We start from the raw sequence: 23,445 nt of genomic DNA, 5'->3' as shown, positions 1-23,445 counted from the left end.
ATAATAAATACGCTCTAGAATGTATCCGCTGATTATGTTTGTACTCCTGCCTGCCTTTTTTCCTCTGTACACATGTACACACAGAAAGCACACTCACTGTTCACGCCACATTGAGTCGAGGCTCCCACTGCAAATGTAGAAAGGGACACATCGATAACTGAGCAATTAGTGCATCAATAACCTGCACTTCCAATTTTAATGTATTCAAAAGGAATTGGATTTCTTATTGGATTTCTGTATATTTGTTTTTTTGCTGTCACGCTTAATACACGTTTGCTTTCTAGAACATTGTTTCATGCAAGGAGATGCAGAATGTATTGATTTCATTCAGAATAACACTATTTGACAATTTTCATTTCTATATTTCTCACAGTCACACAAACCAAGGCTGCACTGATCTCACTTATTTTGCCCTCAGGGTCCCTCAAGGTACTGGCTGATATTAGGTCCAGTACCTGTACATGTTGCCACCACTAAGTTTTCCAGAGCACTGGACTTTAACACTTAACCTAAACGTCTGCTTTGTTTCATTTACCAATAGAACTCTACAGAGAGATAGAGAGAGAGAGGAAACAATTATAGTCTAAAATCATTGTAGCATGAAAAAAAAAAAGGCAAAACTCTTTAGCTAGAGGGAATACAGATCAAAGAAGACACTAAAATAATGGGTCGTAATTACAGAGTTGAAAGGTTCAAAATCAAACAATAATTATAGTGTTTGAGCTAGCCAGTAGCAATAGAGCATGGTTGGAGATTTCTGCATTGTATATTATTTCAAGCTGCATGTGATAGTAATTGCTAAGTTGAATATTCTAAAGAAGAAGTGTCCCCACTGCCTCCACACCCTTTAGTGCGCAAGGGCTTGTTGTTAGATGCCTCTGTGGCAATGAAGTGGATCAGTAAGACTTTATCAATGGACACGGTTTGGACAGCTTCGTAACTAGTCATGTTTGAGGGTATATTTTATACCGTATAGGTTACTTTTGAGCTACATTGCTTTACCACTCAATGTCTAGTGGTGTAATACCAAAATAATGAGTCTCTTAGGCAATCTGATTTTGTATTACACTTTTATTTGATTACGCTGAAGCTGAAACAATCCTACCCACACTGGCCCTCAAGTTTGTTTTGTGTGTAAGCTCACAAAATACAGCTTCTTGTTCTTACATTCATTTCCACATGAAATTTGTAAAGCTGAGACATTCATTGCAGCTATTGAAGTGCTGCGGACAGAAAAGAAACCAAGCCGGGATATTGTTATGATTGCACTTTTAAATAATGCCTCATAACCCTTGTTATTATTGTCTAATTATTATATTGTGTTACTAGGCCTGTTGTAGATTTGTGTACTACATACTGAGAAAATAAGATTACATTGTATATAAGTATATACTAATGACAGTTTTATTTTTATTTTCCTGCAGACTGCATGTATATTATGTGACTTCTGTGTGTTTACTTTATAATTGGAGCTTTATTTAGAGAACTTTTGCTTATGGATGTGATTTATAGCTGAAACATGGTTACCATATTTTGACACAAATACTCTGTCATTTTACAGGCAGATCTTCTGATGACCTAATGGAACTGAATTTACAAGTTGTGCTGTTCTGGGTCCTGGTGCTGCACTGTGGCTCTGCTGAAGGCAGTATCCTGTACCGGGTCCAGGAGGAGCAACCTCCCAACACTCTTATTGGTAGCCTGGCAGCAGACCAGGGCCTGCCAGACTCGGGTCATCTCTACAAGCTAGAGGTGGGTGCCCCTTACCTTCGTGTCGATGGAAAGACGGGAGACATTTTCACCACAGAGATTCCCATAGACAGAGAGACCCTGAGGGACTGTCGATCCCTGATTAAGGGTAGGCCCTGCTACCTGGAATTTGAAGTATCTGTGACAGATCTGATACAAAACCAGAGCCCACGACTCATTGAAGGACGCATTGAGGTACAAGACATCAATGACAACACTCCACAATTTCCCTCCTCTGTGCTCACCATCTCTGTCCCCGAGAACACCATCATGGGGGCGCTATTCTCCATACCTCTGGCTACAGACCGTGACTCAGACAGGAATGGGGTGGCCGATTATGCTCTGACTGCAGGGCCAGATGCAGCAACCCTATTTGGTTTACAGGTGGCTGACGACAGGGGGGGGAAGCTCCCACAGCTTATTGTCCTGGGCAATCTAGATCGCGAGTTAAAGGATTCCTATGACCTCACCATCAAGGCAGTGGATGGAGGAAACCCACAGCGCTACAGCAGCGCGCTGCTGAGAGTGGTAGTCACTGATGCCAATGACAACTCTCCCAAGTTCGAAAGGTCCACATATGAGGCAGAAGTGTCGGAAAACAGTCCAGTCGGGCACTCTGTGTTGCAGGTAAGATTGTGATGCAAATATTCTTGGTTGTAAGACCTCATTTAAAATCAAATTGCAGTCTGACGTGAATATTTAAATTGCAACCAAAACTGTTTGAGCTGTTTGATACACTGATTTGAATTTTATCTTCAGCTACAAAGAAACGGACAAAACAAACTTGAAAGTCATTTTTGTGCAGCGAGTATTCCTCAGATACAGTCTATGTTTAAATCTAAGTCAGAGATAGATATTCTTCAAAATATTTTGAAATAGCCTTACTAGTCTCAATGTAACCTCTAATGAAAAACTCTTGTTAACTCACATATCTTCATCATATTTAAGTTTTTAAACAATTGTTATTTATAAGTTGTTTGACTCTTTTTTTCTCTAATGCGCATTTTCAAGTAATGCTAGTATTAGAGTATTATCATATGACCCTTGTATAGGTAATTAGGCTGATTATGGCTTTTGTTTTGCTATTATGCTATTATACTCTGTAGGATTTTCTTTGTATACTGCTGTAAAATATTACCGACTCATGAAAGAAAAGGCCCTAATATTTTGCCATATGTTTTCATGTGAACCTTTTCTCTACCCCATTTTCTGGAATAAAATAAAGGCTAGTGACATAACCATCAAAGGCAGAGCGGAAGGGCAATAATAAAGTTGTTCCCTTGCTGTGCTTTGAAGTGATCAGACATCCATTGATTTATTAATTTATTAATTGACCAATGATTAATAGTGAAAATATTACACAGGCTTCCTTTAATTCTAACCCCAAATTGCTGTGCATAAATCACGCCGTTAACCACAGAATTCCTTTCATTGTAGGTCAAAGCAAATGACTCTGACATGGGCCCTAATGGAGAAATTGAGTACACCCTTCACCAAGCAGTAGACCCAGTGCCGAAACTCTTACGAATTGATCGGTCCACTGGCATTGTCTATGTCAAAGGATCCCTGGACAGGGAGGAAATCAGCAGCTTGTCCTTCTACGTGGTGGCAAGAGATAAGGGTCCTCAACCTAAAAGCTCCAAGACATTTGTAACTATTGAGGTGACTGACCAAAATGACAATGCCCCAGCTGTGGAGATTCGTGGAATTGGTCTTGTGACACACAGTGAAGGAGTGGCTAACATTTCAGAGGACATGCCAGTTGGAACAGCCGTTGCTTTAGTGCAAGTGTCTGACAAGGATGAGGGAGAAAATGCTGTGGTCACTTGTGTGGTCGCAGGCGATGTGCCCTTCCAGCTCCGCCCTGCCAGCGACTCATCCACTGACAACAAGAGGAAGTATTTCCTGCAGACCACCACTCCCCTCGACTACGAAAGGATCAGGGATTACCGAGTAGAGATTGTGGCTGTTGATTCTGGAAATCCAGCACTCTCCAGTACAAATTCTCTGAAGGTGCAGGTGACTGATGTGAACGACAACTCTCCAATATTCTCCCCGACCTTGTTTGAGGTAGATTTTGCCGAAGAAAACCAACCAGGGGAGAAGGTTTTAGATGTTTTAGCTTCGGATGCTGACAGTGGCACTAACGCAGAACTCCTCTATAATATTGTGGCAGACTCATCCATCAAAGGTCTGTTTGAGATTGACCCAAATACAGGTGAAGTAAGAGCCCGAAGTCCACTTGACCGTGAACATAAAGAGCGCTATGAGTTCCGGGTCACCGCAGCAGATAAAGGGTCACCTGTCCATAAAGGAACTGCTACTGTTGTAATAAAAGTACTTGACCGCAATGACAATGACCCCAAGTTCATGCTTAGTGGCTATAGCTTTTCAGTTTTGGAAAACATGCCTCCCCTAAGTCCAGTTGGCATGGTGACAGTCCTGGATGTGGACAAAGGTGAGAATGCTCATGTTCACCTCTCTGTAGAGCCTGATGGAGGGAAGTTTGTTGTTCAAAATGGAACGGGCACCATTCTGTCAAGCATCTCATTTGACAGGGAGAAAGAAAGCAGTTATACTTTCCGTCTAAAAGCAGTGGATGGAGGAGAGCCACCTCGGTCTTCATATGTAGGCGTTACTATCAATGTACTGGATGAAAATGACAACGACCCTGTGGTCACCAAGCCATCCAATTCCTCCTTTAAGCGCTTGTCACCTCTAGCTTCCCCAGATAGCCATGTGGAGATAGTGGAAGCTGAAGACCTGGACAGTGGTCCTAACGCAGAGCTCGTCTTCAGTATTGCTGGTGGAAACCCTTACCAGTTATTTCGTATTTCCCCCTCCAGTGGAGAGATTACTCTGGCAAAAGAGATGACCCGAAAACATGGTGGACTTCATCGCCTAGTGGTACGAGTGAGTGACAGAGGAAAGCCTGCACGTCATGCCACAGCCCTGGTCCATATCTATGTCAATGAAACAATTTCAAATGTCAGCTTAGTGGAGGCCTTAGTAGGACACAGTCTTTACACTCCTCTGGACAGGGACATTGCTGGTGATCCTGACAATGGTTTTGCTGCACAGCGTAGTAACATTTTGTTTGGAAGCCTTGCCGGTGTTGCGGGTGTTGTCATGTTGATCTTGGTTGTTGTATTTATTCGGCACCGTATCCAGAGAGAAACTAAGAGTGGCTATCAGGCTGGCAAGAAGGAAACAAAGGACTTGTATGCACCCAAACAGGCACCAAAGAATGCCAAAGGCAAACGAGGAAGGAAGGGAAAACCCCAAAAGTCCCCCAAACCACTTGGGGAAGATGAGGAAGTCAGCCTTCAAAAGAGTCTCAAGTTCAACCTTGATGGAGTCAGTGATAGCCCCAGGATACACCTGCCCTTAACATATTCACCAGGAAGCCCTGATATAGGCAGACACTACCGCTCCAACTCCCCCTTACCGTCCATCCAGCTGCAGGCCCAATCACCTTCAGCCTCTCAGAAGCATCAGGCTGTCCAGGACCTTCCTGCTGCCAACACCTTTGTAGGAACAGGAGGAGATGACAACTCTACTTGCTCAGACCAGTACTCAGATTACAGCTACAAGACCAGCCAACTGAAGTACAGCAACAAACAGGTAAAGTGACGTACATGTAAAACAGTATAAGTCATACATATTAATCTTCTTTTGCAAGAGTTTAAAAAACATCTAATGTCATGAACAGCTCTTGTAGCACACATGTTGCACATTTACTTAATAACATGATATCAAATTTGAATAATTTCAATGGCCTCTGTTATTGTTGTGCAATCAGTCCAAATGTATCACATAACTATGACTTATTTTTTTATTCATAATTGATTTCTTTGCAAAACAATCCATGTGTGTGATATTTCAGGTTAAGGAGATATGAAATATAATCTCTTATTGAAAAGCATATAACTTGATTTAAATTAAATTAAATTCTTGTTGCCATTAAAAAGTGTCAAGGGAGGTTAACTGTTGGCTCAGTGGTTAAAGCAGGCACCCCATATACAGAGGCTAAAGGACCTTGCTGCAGCGGGCCAGGTTCAATTCCGATCTGTGGCCCTTTGGCCTGTGGCCTGTGCTGAATGTCGCCCCTCTCTCTCCCCCATTTCCTGTGTGCTTTACTATCCAAAAAAAGACCAAAAAAATAACCGTTAAAAAGGGTCTATAGTCACATGGACAACATTGATATGCTTTGGGAAGTCTGTATTAACGATACTTACCTTTTTTTTGACTGCAGTTAAATATAGAACATAGTCTCAATTATTTCCCTTAATAATGAATGCATTTACACGCGCCATACTATTTGTATTGCTCCCATGTTACTTCTCCGAAGGCTGAAATTCGATACACAAAGAAAGTTACTGCAAAAAATGATTAACTTGCAGTGTGTGTTCAAATATTTCACTACTTTATATTTGGAGTTGACAGTGGAGTTGAGCAGGGAAGGTCCGTTTTTCTGTGACTTACTTCTGCTCTTCTGCCTGACCTCTAGTGCTCTGATCGCTGCAGGTTACTTGCTCTTATCTCCCTGCTCCTTATGCTCTTATCTTCTCTCATCTGTACAACATTTGGCAAGGGTTGAATCGCCATCGAAACAGAAATATTAATAGACTTAGAGAGGATTACGAAAGGAAAAAATGTAGAGTCTAGTGATACAGAGCTATTGTCTCTAAGTTTCTGTGTCATCTGCAAGTGTGTGAATGTGCATCCCAGACTAAACATATATAGACATATGTATTTGTGTGTGTTTAATCATAAGGCAGACTACCACTATGTTTAAAATTCTGATCCCAACAGTTTAACTATACACGAACTATTGAAATGCCTCTCCCCTTTCTCAGCAATTAATGTACTGAGCTCTCCCTCTACCTGAGGAAATACATCATCCAGGATGTAGAAACAGTATAACTTAACTTCAAAGAGCACCCAAATCCAAAGACTGCCTACTGCATTCCTTCTCAAACAAATGCAGTGCACCTGTTGCCAATCTAACATGACATGATTTTTCACCACCTCTGAGTGATAACTGATATATTTTTGAATCCCACAATAATGACTAGCTCCAACAATGCAGTATTCATGCTGCTTCAGCGCTATTCAAAAATGGAACTTTTTTTTTAATCGAAAAATAGAAATGTATACAATTTATTTTCATCCAAGAAGAGTTGACATTGACTTTTGAGACGTTTCCCTATAACAAATCACAGTGTCATACATACAAAACAGTTTGACATTCTCCAAGGCTTTGCAGATAAAGTTTGACACATAAAAATTAGCAAAAATAGAAGTGAAAAATATGCCACTGAGTTCTGAACATGTGTAGGTGACATATTTTCTGTGGAGATATCTTCAGAGTCAGTATCACAGTTGGCTGGTTGGTAGTTTCAGCAGATGCTTGCTGACAGCTTAGGTGATCACAAGCCTTTATGGGTGGAGTCAGTTTAGAGAACAGTCACCACTGTCTCCTTGATGGACAACATAAGGGACCAAAATGACTGCAAGCCACGGGGTGTGTCTGGGTATTTGTGTGTAGTGCCAATCTCTGCGTTTGTGTGTAGATTTGCTGCTCTGTAATAAATTGTAATTGTAACTGTGGCACAGATGTAAGCTCACAGCACTTGACAGTGTTTGTGGTTTCTCAATATGATAGCATAAATGCGTATGAGACACGAGTCAAATGATTGACAGGCTGTGTAAAAACATGGACAGATGTTGAAGCTCGTGACATACCTCAGCAGATGTTGTCTCATGTATGGCATCCCCTCTCACATCAGGCAGGACAGATTGACCAAAATATATAATTAAAGTTACTGCCAAGTGATGTGACAGATGTAGAGTGGTGCCCTTAGTTTAATTAACTGTGCAACACACGACAATGGCTTTTCAGTGGGAATGCGGCCAGGTGTCTAGGTTTGTACTAAACATCTTGGGGATATGTCTGAAAGTTACAGCCTGCGTCCTAACAGATTATGACCACTCAAAGTACTTTATTCACAGATCTTTTGGAGTTTAGCTCTGTATCTGTGATATTTTCATCCTTTTTCCTCAACTCCCTAGAGAGCAGTGCTGGGTTTAAAAAAAAAAAAGATTTTCAGATTCAAATCAATTTTCATTTGAATGATCTAATACAGCAACTGCCTTGGGGTTAATTCATCATGTAAACATTAATATGTATGCACCATGTTAGATGGTTACTTGTACAATTTACAGCATTAGTTTGCTGAGAATCTCTTTCACATCTAAGAAAAAATGTTGTTTTTTTAAATGGAAATAACCCTAATTGGTTCAACAATGAATCAGATGGAATCAGGAATCAAATTACTCCTTGTGAATCGGAATCTTATCGATTCAGGGAACAGGAATCTGCTGTTGGGTGAAATCGAAATCCGTGTTCAACAAATTCCAAGTAGTCTAATCTGTCAAACTGTCAAACGTGTGTGTTACTCTTGTAATTAAGTCTTTGTGAGCACTAGTTTGAGTTTAAGACAATGATAGTGACTACAGGTTTAAACATCAGGATATCTTGCTCAGTCACAACTTCATCAAAGGAATTGCTTTTAGGATTTAGTTTAGAATTTTATTAGGTTCAGAGTAAGGGTTTTGGATTGGGTAAGACATGCATTTGACCACAAATGTACATAATTAATTAACAAATAATACAGACACATATCACAGATACCGTATTGTGTGGTTGGATCACTGTCCTCATATTTTATTTAGATACAGTCTGGAGCCTGTATTGCACACATTCATTCATTTGTCTGTTGGAATATAATTAATTTATTAATCAGATAATATTTTCATATTGAGAGCATAGCAGAATATTAAAATACTCAAGAATGGCTTGTTGAGGTTGCCACAGCCAAACAGATGTTTCAGATGTCCTAATTTGAACACATCATTATCTAAGTATGTGCCAGCTTTATATGCACAGCAATACTCACTTTGTTTCCTACAGTAGAAGCTAGTACTGCTATCGATTCAGAAACATTTTGATCTTTTCCCAAGACTCTGTAAAGAATCCTTCAGCCCTAATTGCTTTAGATTAACCCACTTTTGCCCAGAATTCCTGAAATGCAGTTTCTGGTGTGTAGCATATTATAACGATGTACTGCCTGTAAAGATAGTTGCGCAAAATACTCATTGCCTCACGGGCATCCTTCTATAGAAGGATTCCTTTCATCAGTGGTCCGTTTTCAGCACTCTTTAGAATTAAACCAAACAATAATTAAATGTTTGAAATGCTACATTTTGAAAGTGCCATATTTTAGGTGGTTAAAGCCTAACAATGTCTAGGAAAATCACAAAAGACCGGAGCCATTTTTTCAGCAATGTCTGATAAGAATAACATTTTTTTGGAAAGAAAAACCCTTAACAAGTGCAAATATACCAACAAACAAACGTAACATGTTTCTATACTACATTTGAACAAACAAGATGAGCCCTCTGCATGAATGGTGTAGCTTCCCAATTGCTTTCACTGCTTGCACCTGTTTGGGTAATATTATAATTAAAGTGGGGACATTGGGAATTTTCCTCAGGGTCTTGGCAAGTTAAACCACTCTCAGGTGTATGTCACAAGTTTGTTTTTGAGCCTTGATAGGTATTTACATACAGGAAAGTATGGCCATTTCAAAGGAATAATTATCAACATGGGACTATATGTATAAATGCATGATGCAAAGCATGGCATGTGCACACAAACACTTCGAGTAAACATTGCAGATAAGGGTTGTTCCTGAATTATGATTGAAATTATACATACATATATATATATATATATATATATATATATATATATATATATATATATATATATATATATATATATATATATTATAATTTGTTAATAAAAACAATGTATTTGCACACAAACATGCACATTATTTGACTCATTCAAAGCTGCTATTATTAAAGTTTGGGGATTGTTTAAGAAAAAAAGAATGTTTGAAACTGAGAGCTATTTGTTCAATTCTAATCATATGAGTTCAATCAAATTCATAGTACTAATCATGAAGATGAATGTCTCACCATGTTGCCACGCTGTTGCTGCAGCTGCAGCTGCACAGTTGTATCTTAAAATTACACGGTAAGCTTTACATTTCTAAAACAAAAAAGCAGGAGGTTTGTGCACCTTTACAATAACTATCTATGTAGTTTTTACTTCCTCCTTCTGTCACCTTAAAATGTGTGATATTGCGTGATGGTTGCTGGAGAAACCAGCGACTCATATTAACCATTAGAGGCGATAATTAGCCCTTTTGGGTCCTAGATCTGGCACCTTTTTTCACACTTCACTTAATGAGAATCCTACATTTGAAAAACACATAATGTGAGTGGTATGAACTAACTTGTTATCTTGCAATCATAACTGCTTGATAGGCTGTAAATCCATCCTTTACAAACATTCACACTATTAAAATTCTTTATCAAAAATGGACGTGTTGTTCCCCTGTGGGCTTCTCGTCCACTTCTTGTCTGCAGTTACCTAAAGCCAAGTCGATTGTTAGAGGAGGATAGGGGGTAGAGTGAGTCTTAATTAACCTGCTTCTTTGTTAAGCAGGGCCCACACTTTGTGAACTTTAGGCATCCCTTTGAGCTGGGATTAGCCCAATTTAGCCCAGTACTGCTATTTGAACTCAGCAGAGGTGTATTATAGATGAGGTTGGAGGCATAATTTGCAATATTATTCTCTCTTACCTGTACTCAAGACCAGTGAAACATAGAAATCATTGAAAATATGTCATCTGCATTTCAGTGAATATACGAAAAACAAGGAGTGCAGCTGACTTGTTTCCTGATGTTTTCCTATCTCGGTTTCCAATCTGCCTCCCAGTATTTTTCAAACAGGCACGGCACACAGACACTATACTCACACAGAGACACCAACGCGTACACACACACACACACACACACACACACACACACACTCACACACACACTCTCACACACACACACACACACACACGCACACACACACACGCACACACACACACACACACGCACACACACACACACACACACACACACACACACACGGCTATTTGTGCACACCATATTTGCCCTGGCTGATTACCCAGAAAAAAGGAATGCGAGAAAGAAAGTGAGGTAAAAAGCATTGTAGAAGCAGGAATAATTTACCCTGCCTGTACTGCATGTTTTGTTTGCTGTTTCATAGCATAAAAGTGTGATTCAATACATTGGGTTGTACGCTGTTTTGTACTGAAAGTACTGTATATATTGTTTAGCCACCAATACTGCTATTTCACATCCAAACAACACTATTTACAAATGTTTGCACATACCGTATGTTTATTGTGCTCCCAAACCTACTTTCATACCTCAATATATATATATATATATATATATATATATATTATAATTACAACATATAACCTCTTGGAAATGCTGCTAGTACGTTATATGACCACATTTACTAGAAAACAGTGTACTGTTATATATATATATATCTATATATATATATATATATACACTTACATACCATCAGTTAAGCCTGCTAGTGAATCTACATCCCATGGTTGCTTTCATAATGTACTATTTTCTATTTCTGAAGGTTTTTCTGCATTTATACGCATTTCGATAAATATGAAAATCTGCATTCTGTGCTATTATATAGTGAAGCAGGTATATCTACTAGGTTGCATGAGTACAGCAACAGTAACATAATTGATTTTTAAAACACCAACCAAAAAGCTTGATGGAAGAAACTTATTACTTTTGGCTTTGATAAGGGGACATTTCTGACAGGGAAATAAATACTGAGAGGCTGTTTTGAGAGCAGAAGCCAGTAATGAATGTATGGCACTTTGATCCATACTTGATGGAGCTAAGGCATTGCTGGATCAGACATAGTCATAAAGATGACAGGAGAAGATTCTCAGGAGAAAGCTTCCATGGGTTTGAGCACATTTTAATTGGGGATCTTGCACTTTTTTAGAAAGCACATAATAGAAGCATACAAAATAAAGCACCAAGTGGACTTGTTTAGCATGATGCTTCATACATCTCCTTTTTCCCCTCATGCCATTGTAAATACTTCCAGATCAGATCATACTTTCTCCATTCAGGTAACTGACACATACAGTTGGAATCAAGAGTGTCATCAGAGTGTTCAAAGGGCAAGTTAGTAGCCTCCAACAGCAGAAGTGGTGGATAGGCAGGGGATATCATCGACGGAGAGTCAAGCAACAAGAGAAATGGAGAGACTAAGAGGTAATGTTACTAGCCCTCTACAAATACTGGGACTAATTGCTGATGAGGAGCATCTCAGTAGAGGGATGATAGGGTCAGGTGATCCACAGTGGAGGGTAACTGTGGGCAGGGGAGGACTGACAGATAAGGGAACATTCCTGAATATACTGAGACAAGAGAAAGACAGTCTGAGGCTGTGTCTGAATAGGAGCCTGAAAGAGAGGGAGATGGTGCAGGAAGCACCAAGACTCTGGGTAAATATAATGCCATGAATGTACGTGCAGAGCTGAGATTAGAGTCAGCTTTTTTAAAATAAGATAGAAGCAATACACTTACACAATTGGATTGTATGAGAGACAAATATATTTTTTTGTATGTGTATTGAGTTGCTGGTGAAGGTCTCAGCCACAGGTTGCATAAGAGAAATATACAATACAAAGTAGAACATTATGTATACTTGATTGAATAAGACATTGGTGTTTAGATTGTCAATACAACAATACACAGAGTTAAACTGTCTAAGAAAATAGAATTGCACTTGAACACGTCTGGATTGTTAGTGTTTGAGCTGCTTCCACCCATACTTACTTTCTTTACCATTGGAAAATGAAGCCAAGCCTCGGAACATTTCATTATTTTCTGCTGAAGCATCACCTTAAAATACTGTGTGCTTTTGACTGAAGTGGCACCTTCTCCTTGGGATTATAATTAAGTTAAAGCATAATAAAATATTATTTACACACCCTGAAAAGATATGGTCTATTCTACACACAGAAATATTCACATTATTTTTACTCTAAATGAATTAATTAATTGATTTGAAGTTTTACAATAATTTTTCTAGGCAAAAACTCCTCTGGTAAGTAACTGCCGCTATATTTTGGGCATTATAGACGTACTGCAAGCATTCCGTATCTACATCACCCACCAAGTCAATGTTTATTCGGAAAATAAAAAAAACTTTTATGCAAGCAAAGCTTTCAAAATTATGAATCTGTCCTTTAGTCAGCTATCTTAAGTCTCTGAACTATATAAGTATTTGGCTATGCGGCACAGTTATTATTACACACTAGATTAAACTCCTTTTGTGAATATATATATATATATATATATATATATGTTTTTATTCAATTCTGTAACAATCCATCAATACTAACTGATCCACCAAATTATAAGCACCAAAAAGAGGAGTGAACTGAATGAATTGAGTAATGAATAATGCAATGTTATTTTTTTCACCTGGGCAGACATCCATCTGAGTTGTGTTTGGATAATTTTCATTTATAAGAGAATGACTGTCTTTGCTATTCTTTGTGGCAGTAGTCTGTAGATTAGGCTTTGGGTTTGTAGCATAGACCTGAACATCCCTTAATCTCCTATTGCTTATTAGCCAAATTGGTAAACCGAACTCATTAATTTAACATTAATCTACAACAACATGTACTGTATTATTTCAAATACATGTATGTTTTTCACTTTCATAGGGTTTGTCCTGCCCGTTGGAACTCCTGCCATAGCTCCAGCAGCCTAGCTTGTGCAACTGCATTATAGACATTTAGCTTAGTGACAGAAATTGCTAGCCAACAGAACAGAAGAAGCGGCAATACAAACAAATACCATCCCTTTGAACACACACCACTGCCTTTGGAAAATAAAATGGTTCCTAGAATGAATGAGAAAAAATCATCTCCTTCCTTGGTGCTGTGTGATAAAAACACAAGTCAACACTACGATAGACAAGAAAGGACCAATGCCTAAGCTAATAACTAAACCACAACAAACTGATCTGTCTTCAATATAACTTTAATTTCTACTGCTCTAGTAATTCCACTGTATAAGTCTAGCGGATCTGAGCCTATAATTCCTTTAAACTCCACCCCTTCATATCTACTTTAGTGTGTCTACTCATTGCTATTAAGAACTGTGCTAGGCAGGTGGAGATTGAGGCCAAAATTTTTCATATAACATCCCCAGACACCCTTTGAAGTATTTTGCCAGGGTAGATAGGGTGTATGTTACCTTGAGTTACAGTAGACGGAGACGGATGTCAGCTGTGCGATCTGGCTCTGCACAATATAAAAGATGGCACAGCTCAATAATCAAGGCTTATGCGGAAATGCTGGCTGAACATGCTGCCTGCTATACTCAGCACATTTACAATTTCTTGGCACCCTCCGTGTACCCTTTAGATGCTGTCTTGTTTCATGTTCACGCTTAAAGACTGATGCACCTAAATATCACGATCCATCCTAATGTTTCAGCTATCAAACTTGGGAGGGACAGTTTCTTAAAGTTATTGTGACTTATAAAGTCAAATCCTTTGTTGCATTTAATTCTCATTAGGGTGCAGATTCCTGGTTTTACACCAGCAGACCAATGGGAGGGTGAGATTTATTGTTGGGTTACAGGTACGAGTTCACATGTCAAAGGAACATTTGGCAGCAGGCTACTTATCCTTGGGCTGAAAAGTGTAAACATGTATCTAATTAATACACAAATTACAAATGACTGTTATTAAAATGACAATGGGATGATTTTGAAATCAATAAATACATTGTATCTCCCTGATTGGCAAACCTGGCAGTACTGGACAGGGTGCTTTGTATAAGCTGCATAAAGTTACTTTTTATTTTATTTATTGTTTAAAGGAGTCATTTAAACGTACACTACTTAACTTCATTTTACCAATACTGTCTTTCATCGATAGTGGTTTGATCTTATTGATCGATAATCGATTAATTGATTAATCCGAGAAGCTGAATTTCCCTTTGAATAGGTTAATTGTTTAGACCTTTTTAATGGAATTCCATGACTAGGCAACAACCTTGGTCCTTGTTAACTTCCTCTCAGCTTGTGTCGGTCACAGTCACTGCAACAGGAATCAAACTTGGACATATTAAGAATGTTTATGTTTACAACTTTGAAAAGGTCTATACGTACCAAAAAATTCTATCTTCCTTATGATATAAAGAAAAAATGCAAATCATATTCCTTAATCACTCACTTGAGGGCAGGGAATACTATTTTGGTAGCATATCAAACATATTCTGAATAGAAAATATCAAAATATTACACAGGCTACTTAACATGAAAATAAATTGGACACTAGGAGCTCTGTGGCCCCCAACTGAAAATTTTAGGGGCACACTCGGTAAATCAATAATAGATGCAGAAATTACAAAGTGCTCTTTCAAATTCAGCACACATTTATTGTGCTCTTTTGAAGATGCACGATACAAGGTAAACCGGCAGCACCATCACTGTCATGACAGAACAATATTAGAAAAAATCCACTAGAACGAGACATAACAAGATTTTAATACTAAACTTTAACACTTCAATTCCATTTTCTATTTTCTATTTCTATATTTCTATTTTCTTTGTGACGACGGTTACTCGCTCATCTTACAGAATAGATACGTTTACATTTTATTAAGTAGATGGACTCACACACAAGTTTTCTCCTGCTGTATATGTGTTTTAAACATATGAACTGTATCTACACCGGCCAATCAGATCAGTCAGTATATGTGTTTTAAACATCTGAACCGTATCCACACCGACTGATCAGATCAGTCTGTGTGTCCCCTGCTGCCTGACTCACTGTGCTGGGCGGAGAAATAAAGTCAATGAATCAGTTAAACACTGTTGATTTCTTCCCATAGAGCCGACATGAAAACTATTTTGGTTTAATACATTTCTGCTGACACCCGGCTCAGCAGTCTCTGCCGTCTCGTCACATACGGAGACTTCAGGTTGGTCAGTTGCGACCACTGGGACTATAACTTGTAGCCTGATGTTAACTGAACTGCGGGAGCTCACGTCTTAAAGTGGCTTCATACTGCACTCCGTTTTGGCCTCATCATCCTGTCAGTGTACCGCTTCTCATTTGTCTTGTTGTCATCAAAGAACTGCTTTGCTTGTGTTTCCGCGTGTGCATCTGCCGTCAAGCGCTCCCTCACGTGGACTGGCCTGGGTTCAAAAAGCAATTAATTGCACTCATTTATTTTAATCGAGTAATTTCTTATCAACAATTAATTGATAATCGATTCATTGTTTGCATCCCTAGTCTTTATAATTTTCTCTAATCTTATCTTATCTCTTATTTTGTTATTAAGAAATTACAATCGGTTTGATCTAAAGTAATTAAAATGACATAAATTGCAGACACAGCAGATAATATTTAGAGATTTTCCACCACTCTAGTTAAGAGAAGAGATATTGATTTAGAATGCTCTCGATAAAAAAGCCTCTAACTAGAAGGATGATCAACATAGTGCTAGAGAGACAACAGAGAAGCAAATGACTTAAATTAACAGGCTTGCTCTAATGAGAGAACCATCCTTTGAACTGGGACAGAAGGATTGATTCCATTTGCACCTCACTCTTAGATTGAATGATTAAAATTGGTCCTCTGAGATTGGTTGGCCAAGTCCCAGTGTGGTAGGACTGACAGGTGAAGATAACAGGTAAAGACCATGCACAGGAGGGAATAGTATACGTTTCAGTATATAAAGCATAATCAACATACATGTATATTGCTATCTGGAGAGTATTGTATAGCTAAAATATGAAACTTTCCACACATTGTTCTCTGCTATGGCAAGGTGTGTTTTTCTTCTTTTTTTTTTAACAAAACGTTAAAAATGGGCTTACAAAGTCTGATACTGGGCTTATGCTGTTGAGTTCGGTGCATTTAAATTGTTAAATAATAGGAATTAAAGCTGCAAGCAGCGATGAACGGGCCCTCACACATGGTGCATGTTGGGGAACTTCGCCGGTCTCCGGCCGATGCGGTCGTGTGTCTCATCGAACATCAAACATGGCACAAAGGGCGTGGGTCTGCAGGCAATCTATGGGAACTTTCTGCGTCCACCGTGTGTCGCTAGAGAGCACCTACCAAACATGCTTTGACTTGTTGTATATCAAACGAAGAACAAATTGAAAATTTGATGTAAATTGGATGAAGTTTGTCATATTAGGCTGACTTCCTATTGCCAACAGGGGGCGCTGTTAGTGTGAGTTAATATTGAGATGTTGGTTTGTTCAGGCTGGGGGTCTTGTCATTTCTCAGAAATCTTGTAAAGATTGGACAATGTATGCTAAAGTTACAGCAACTTCCTGTTCCATACCATGATGCCAATATTTTCCGCCAGGCCACCGCCAGACGCTCCAGAAGAACAAAACGATATGCTATATTTGATCACTAAGGTCTTAAGACGGTTCAGGCCGAATATGAAGGTGATGAGATTCAATCTCTAGGAGGAGTTTGTCAAAGTATGACACCATCAAAAAGCCACATATTTCCAGTTACCAATAGGGGGAGCTCTGACTGTGAGCGAATATTGAAATGGGTTCTGTTCAGAGCAGGACTCTTATAAACTATCAGAAATTTGGTCAAGATTGGACAATGTATGCTCAAATTACAGCAACTTCCTGTTTTATAACCTGACGCCAATATTTGCCACCACGCCACGGACACACACTCCTGAAAAATTAAACGATATGAGGTGACTTTGATCACAAAGGTCTTTAGATGGCTGGTCGGTTTTGAAGTTTATCAGGTTAAATCTCTAGGAGGAGTTTGTTAAAGTATGGCACGCAAATGTCGGAAAATGGCCATTAAATCCAAAATGGCCGACTTCCTGTTGAGTTTAGGATTTTGCTCCAAGGGGCTTTTTTGTACATCTTGAGATGCTATATATGCCTAACAATTTACATAAACGTACGTCCATCCTGGAGGAGGGGCTGTAATTTAAGGTGTGCCAGTAGGGGCGCTCTCACTGTAAGTCAATGTTGTCATCTAGGTTTTTTCAGGGCGGGGTTCTTGTGATGCATGAGATATTTTGGGGCAGATTGGACAACTATAGCTCAAGTTATAGACACCATCAAAAAGCCACATATTTCCTTTTGCCAATATTGGGCACTCTGACTATGAGTGAATATTGAGGTGTGGATCTGTTCCGGGTCGACCTCATCAACAGTCAAATGTTGGGAGCAGATTGGACAATGTATGCTTAAGTTATTAGCTACTTCCTGTTTCATGGAAAAACGCCAATATTTGCCACCACGCCACGGTCACATGCTGCAAAATTAAAGTCTCTAGGACAAGTTTGTTTTAAACGGCATCATCAAAAGTTGAATATTCGACTGAAAATGGCCGACTTCATGGTAGGTTTAGGATATGGCTTCTTGAGGTCTCCTCACTCTCTATAAGTGTACTGATTTCCGTAACTCTAGGTGAAACCTCATCGAGGGGAACTTTCTAGGGGGCGCTACTGTATCACTTATACCCTTAGTATCTCAGACCTCATGTTTTTTTTCGGCATGAATATGTCAAATAAGCCATCATCAAATATTTGGGGTGATCACCTTTTAAAAGAGACATTTTGGAGAGAGGCTAACAGCCAGACATGGCAACATTTAACCACTAATATTGCTGAAAATAGCACCAAACCTCTGCAGTAGCGTGATAAGGGTCACTACAAGTCCAAACAGGTAGGCCAAAACAAGTCGATTACCGAATGCACTGGAGTTGAGTTCTTTTGGTTACACTCAGCGATTGCCCCTAACTTATCAGTGTTAGCTGCATGCACCAGCATGTCTGGCTGTTATTGTTTCTCAGGGATTTCTCTGTTAATAGGTGATCACCCAAAAAACTTGTCTCTATGGCTTATTTGATGTATATTCATGCCGAAAAAGACTATGGGGTCCAATTACGCTGGGCTAACACTTTAAGTGAGCTAGCTGTTGTTTTCCCGCTTCTTTGATTTATAGCACACTAGGTAGATAGCTTTAGTCTGTACCATATGTGCTGACCAGCAAGTTTAACGGACAGGCCAGGAGCTGGATCCAAAATAGAACCCTAAACCAAGATAAATGTCCCTAGTTCCATGGCTAATAACACTTGCATATACAAAACATTCCAAATACGGTATATGTATATATGTTAACCATGTGAGGTTCCAGTGGTAGATTGAGGTTCCCGTTGTATATTTAATCCAGCCATGATTTTTAACAGTTAATGGCACTTTTTATGAATACTTTTTCATGCATCATGTCATCTTTAATGTGGTGATTATACATTAAACATTTTTTAATAATGCAACAATGTATTGATTTAAGGGCAAAGGACCTCTAACAAAAGTCTTCCTGATGAATTGCAACTGTAAAATGCCTGGCAATGCTGACTTGCTCTTTGATGTAGAGGCAAAATAATTAAAAGTGATGGTAGTGATCTCTATATGTATTAAAAAAATGATGGTCTCTCCCTATCGATCAAGTCTAATGAAATTTCTGATGAAAAGCTAGTGGTTCACAATGACTGCTCTCATTTTTCCTCAGGCGCATATGCTTACTGCGAGAGGCGCATGGTCAGATTCCGTCTTTTATGTAAAAAATAAAATAAAATGAGTAACTCCTTTAGGTAAAGCTGTGTGGAGGCTCAGCTCCCTGATGGCATTGCCTTTGGCTAAGATATTATATCACCACACAACCCAGCCTCCTTACCTTCTGCCAGGCAGATTAGTGCTTTTATCAATAAGCAGCTTAGCACCAAAGTGTCCCTCAATAATATGTCATGCTATTTTTTTCTCCTACTGATTTAACTCCTGGGTTTTTCTTATTGTGTCCTTTGCTCTTGCACATTCTCATAACCTAACATTTCCCTGTTTTCACCCCCCAAAATTCCCCACTTTCTTTAACTCTGGATATTAACCTCTGACTTAGAGAGACAGTGATACATTATGTATTCTTTTCTTCAAGTCACATTAGGATCCTAGACAGGACCCAGGAGGACCAGAGTGTAGCATCCCCATCAGACATACTACCCCATTAGAAGCCTGCAGTGCACCATAAAACCCATTAAGGTCCATTAGGGAAGTGCTCTGGCCCACAGACACCTTTAAGGCCAGTCAGCCACAAAGGTGCACAGTTACAGATGATGTAAAACGTATTTGATTTGTCAGTCAGAGCCACGTGTCGTATTGTTCACAAAAAGCATCCTATCATGTGTCAAGCATGGCTGTGAGATAGCTCCAGAAATGTGATAGTCAAGTGTCAGTGTTAATCATCCTCGAGTTCAGTAATATTTGGTGACAGTGGTACAGTTATCACATTTTTCTAGTTAGCGTACCAGTCCATAATGCAAATTACCAGAGTAAATATGAATTAGCATAAGCATAAAACAGATCCCAGCTGAGATTTCTCTCGGTCTTTTCTAGCTGCCTCAACACGCTCTTCAGCAAATAGCAGCTCATTCGCCCTCCTTCGATCAAAAAAAATTGTATACAGCTGAGAGGTTTCAGTATACGCCTGTCATGTGATTAGAGCACTGCTTATTACATTAAATCAGCCTGACCTAAATCTTCCAATGGCAGGCCCATTTTTCACAGTAAGTTTGAAATTCTAAATCTTAGATCAAGTCAAAGGTGAATCCCTGACTTGGCCATCAAGTGCTATTTCTGGTCCATTTCTTTGGGACTCTTACATCCCCATATGCCATTTAGTGTTTTGCAACATTGTTGAGGATATTTAATAAACTAGCTGCACGTGTGTATAGTAGGTTTTAAAGCAATACGATGTGTCAAAACCACACACATCCAACCAAAAGTTTGCCAGAAACTGTTTTGGAGCACTGCCTAGTGAGTGGTTTTACATTAACTTAGGGAAAATATTTCTCCTTGTGGCAATTTCTATGGGAGCATGATTCATTTCATGTGTTCCATGCTTTTTGTTGCTTTGACTTAATTGTTTATAAAAAAGTCAATGATTGATGAACACATGAAAATGAAATCCATTTTTTGAATTGTATTTTTGTGTTTTACACACATGATACAACATTGTATAACTTGTACTTGTACGTGGTACAATACATGAAACACACTTCTATTGTTTTAGTTTTCCGTTGCATGACAGCAGCTCTGATTATAGTTCTATATTTATCGTGTAGGATAATGCTCTATATGCTGGGGGGACCAAGATATTTTCTATCTTATTAAGTGGGCTCCTAAAGGGTTACATGGCAACAAAAATACATTCCTTGTCCTTTTAAATGTCATATAATATATATTTATATTGTCTTGTGCTCATATGGACATTGTTATTTAATTAATTAAGAAAAACACACTTGAAACACATTACCTGAAGTGTTCCAAGGTGCAAATTACTTCATTTCTTTGGTATTTGATTTTATGTATAAATGATGTACATTTAAATGATATTTAATGTAAGAATATTGTGTTTCTAGCATTTACAAGGGCCTTTTACTGTATGTATCCTGTAACTAACACATAGCTGTAAGAAATTACTGATGAGTTGGCGAGCAAAAAATCAACAATTATGAGGTCTGAGATCAAGTTTTTGTCTTGACGAAACAAAGTAGGAAGTTCGAATAATGTCAAATGGCTTTATAATAATGCCGCTGACAGTTTTATATCATACCAACATCTAATTAAAAATATGAGTACTTAAGTGTTATCAATAAGATTTTAAATTGCATTGTAAGTGAATGAAAGCCAAATGAATGAAGCTAAGACAACAGTAATGTGACCAAGCTGTCTACATTTCTGATTAGAGATCTCACTGCGCTTATGATTCTCAATTGAAAGGAAAAAGACAGAGGAAGAAAAGAAAATCATCAAAAGGATATCTCATTAAATTTGATGTGGTTAACATTTTAATGTGAATAAAAAGGTTCCAAAATTCATCACAAAGGCTTTTCTTTATTAGTTAAACATCCAAGGTTTTCATTAACATTTCTGACATTGTCAGACAGTTATGATTATATCCCTGGCTACAGCTTCTCACCTGTAAAAAGATAAGTGTCACTTCTGTGCGTACATAACAAAGGACGTTTTAGGATTTTTTACCGTACCTTAAAAGAATAATTGGCCTCAGGAGAAACAGCCTATAACTCCGAATTACATGTGTGTATCTAACATCTATAAACATAGAAAATTGTGGTTTGTGGAGCATCTCGGGAATGGCATGGAACTATTTCTTGACCAATGACAGCTGCACAAACGCATTTATAAAACGGGATACATTGCATTGTGGGATTGCAAGCAGGATATAGTGTACAGCCCAAGGACAATACTACTGCGGTATTGATCACACAAATAATACAATTATATTGATCTTCCAATCTAACTTTCCGTAATCTCAAAATATCAAATATCTCAGAACAGTACATATATCTTTTAAATATTGAATATGTTCTCATCGACTCTGATATTATTACAAAGCTTCAGAAATTTTAACAGTCATTTAGTCTTTTAAAGATTGTTGAAATAGACAGAAATGTTGTTTTTATGGGAAATAAAATATAAAGACCAATAAGTGTAGAGCTGCAAAGATTAATCAGCTTGGGTAATTCTTTAAGAAAGAAAATTATTTGATTCCAGCTCCTTAAATATGAATTTTGTCTGATTTATTTACTCCTCTGTGACAGTAAACTGAATATCTTTGAGCTGTGGACAAAAAAAAATACATTTCAGGGCGCTTTTTCCACTATTTCCTGACATTTTCTGGACCAAACAACTAATTGATTAACCGAGAAAATATTTGTTAGTTGCATCCCTAGATGAATGAATCATCCATCATACAGCAGAAGAAAATGTGAAAAAATATCAAAGGAAAAAATAAAGGAAAAGAGCAGATAATATGCAGCAGGAAACAAATGAATAAATAGCCCAGCTGTTGTAAGGCCAAGAGGGCCAGAGGGAAATAGCAAAAGAAAAGATTAAAAAAAAAGTTTCCTTATTGTTATCATTTGGAAACTGAATTGCTTTTCAGATAACTGCATAATCAGCAGAAACATCTCACATCTAGGTGCAGTAATTGCAGACTTACCTACACAACAGACAATTCAGGTTAATTACACGTTGTGACGGATGCATAGACACATTACCCACTAGGGACTGAACATGCAATATGAGTGCCAACTACACCGTGCTTCCTGAGCCAAGGAAAGTGTTTTTTAACCTCCAACTGAGATATTTTCACTGAGGAAGCACCACCACAGTACTCATTACATGGCTCAGGTTGGGGTAGACACTCAGCCAATAAAAGTTTGTCGAATTCTTCCTGTGATGCATCCAGGAGTGCTATATCAGCATGCTGCCTCTGCTTCATTGCAGGAGGTACGTATAGAGAAGAAAGAGGCGCTATGGTCAGACAGAACTACAAACAGCTGTTCTGTAGTCCTATGATATTCAGGTTAAATCAAACATTAATCTTATATTAAGAATGTGTGCTTTGTAGATGACTACAATTGCAAGAATATGACTTATTCATTCAGCTTCTACAATAAATGCTAATATTTCAGACATGCCTTTGGATCGATGATTTTACTCCAGGCTATAGGTTGCTACTGTTACTAGGACACACATCCGATTAAACTCAGTGAGCATGTCCACGCAGGCAGACAGAATTGTGTGTGTACAGAGTGCACTGTAGCATGGGTTG

General features: G+C 38.6%; 1 protein-coding gene across 1 annotated transcript in view; it reads left to right on the top strand.

The window, feature by feature from the left end:
- Nucleotides 1-1,566: 1,566 nt before the first annotated feature.
- The window catches only part of pcdh1a (protocadherin 1a), a gene marked incomplete at its 3' end in the record, with an annotated part of 77,276 nt that continues 55,397 nt past the window's right edge, over nt 1,567-23,445 (top strand). The window contains exons 1-2 of the mRNA XM_083926518.1: nt 1,567-2,376; nt 3,187-5,373. Of these exons, the coding sequence (XP_083782644.1) occupies nt 1,582-2,376; nt 3,187-5,373 (2,982 nt within the window). The 5' untranslated portion in view covers nt 1,567-1,581. The remainder of the gene's footprint in view (nt 2,377-3,186; nt 5,374-23,445) is intronic.

Source organism: Echiichthys vipera (genome assembly GCF_963691815.1).
Source record: "Echiichthys vipera genome assembly, chromosome: 14".
NCBI classification, from domain to species: domain Eukaryota; kingdom Metazoa; phylum Chordata; class Actinopteri; order Perciformes; family Trachinidae; genus Echiichthys; species Echiichthys vipera.
This window is presented reverse-complemented; position numbering and strand designations above follow the sequence as displayed.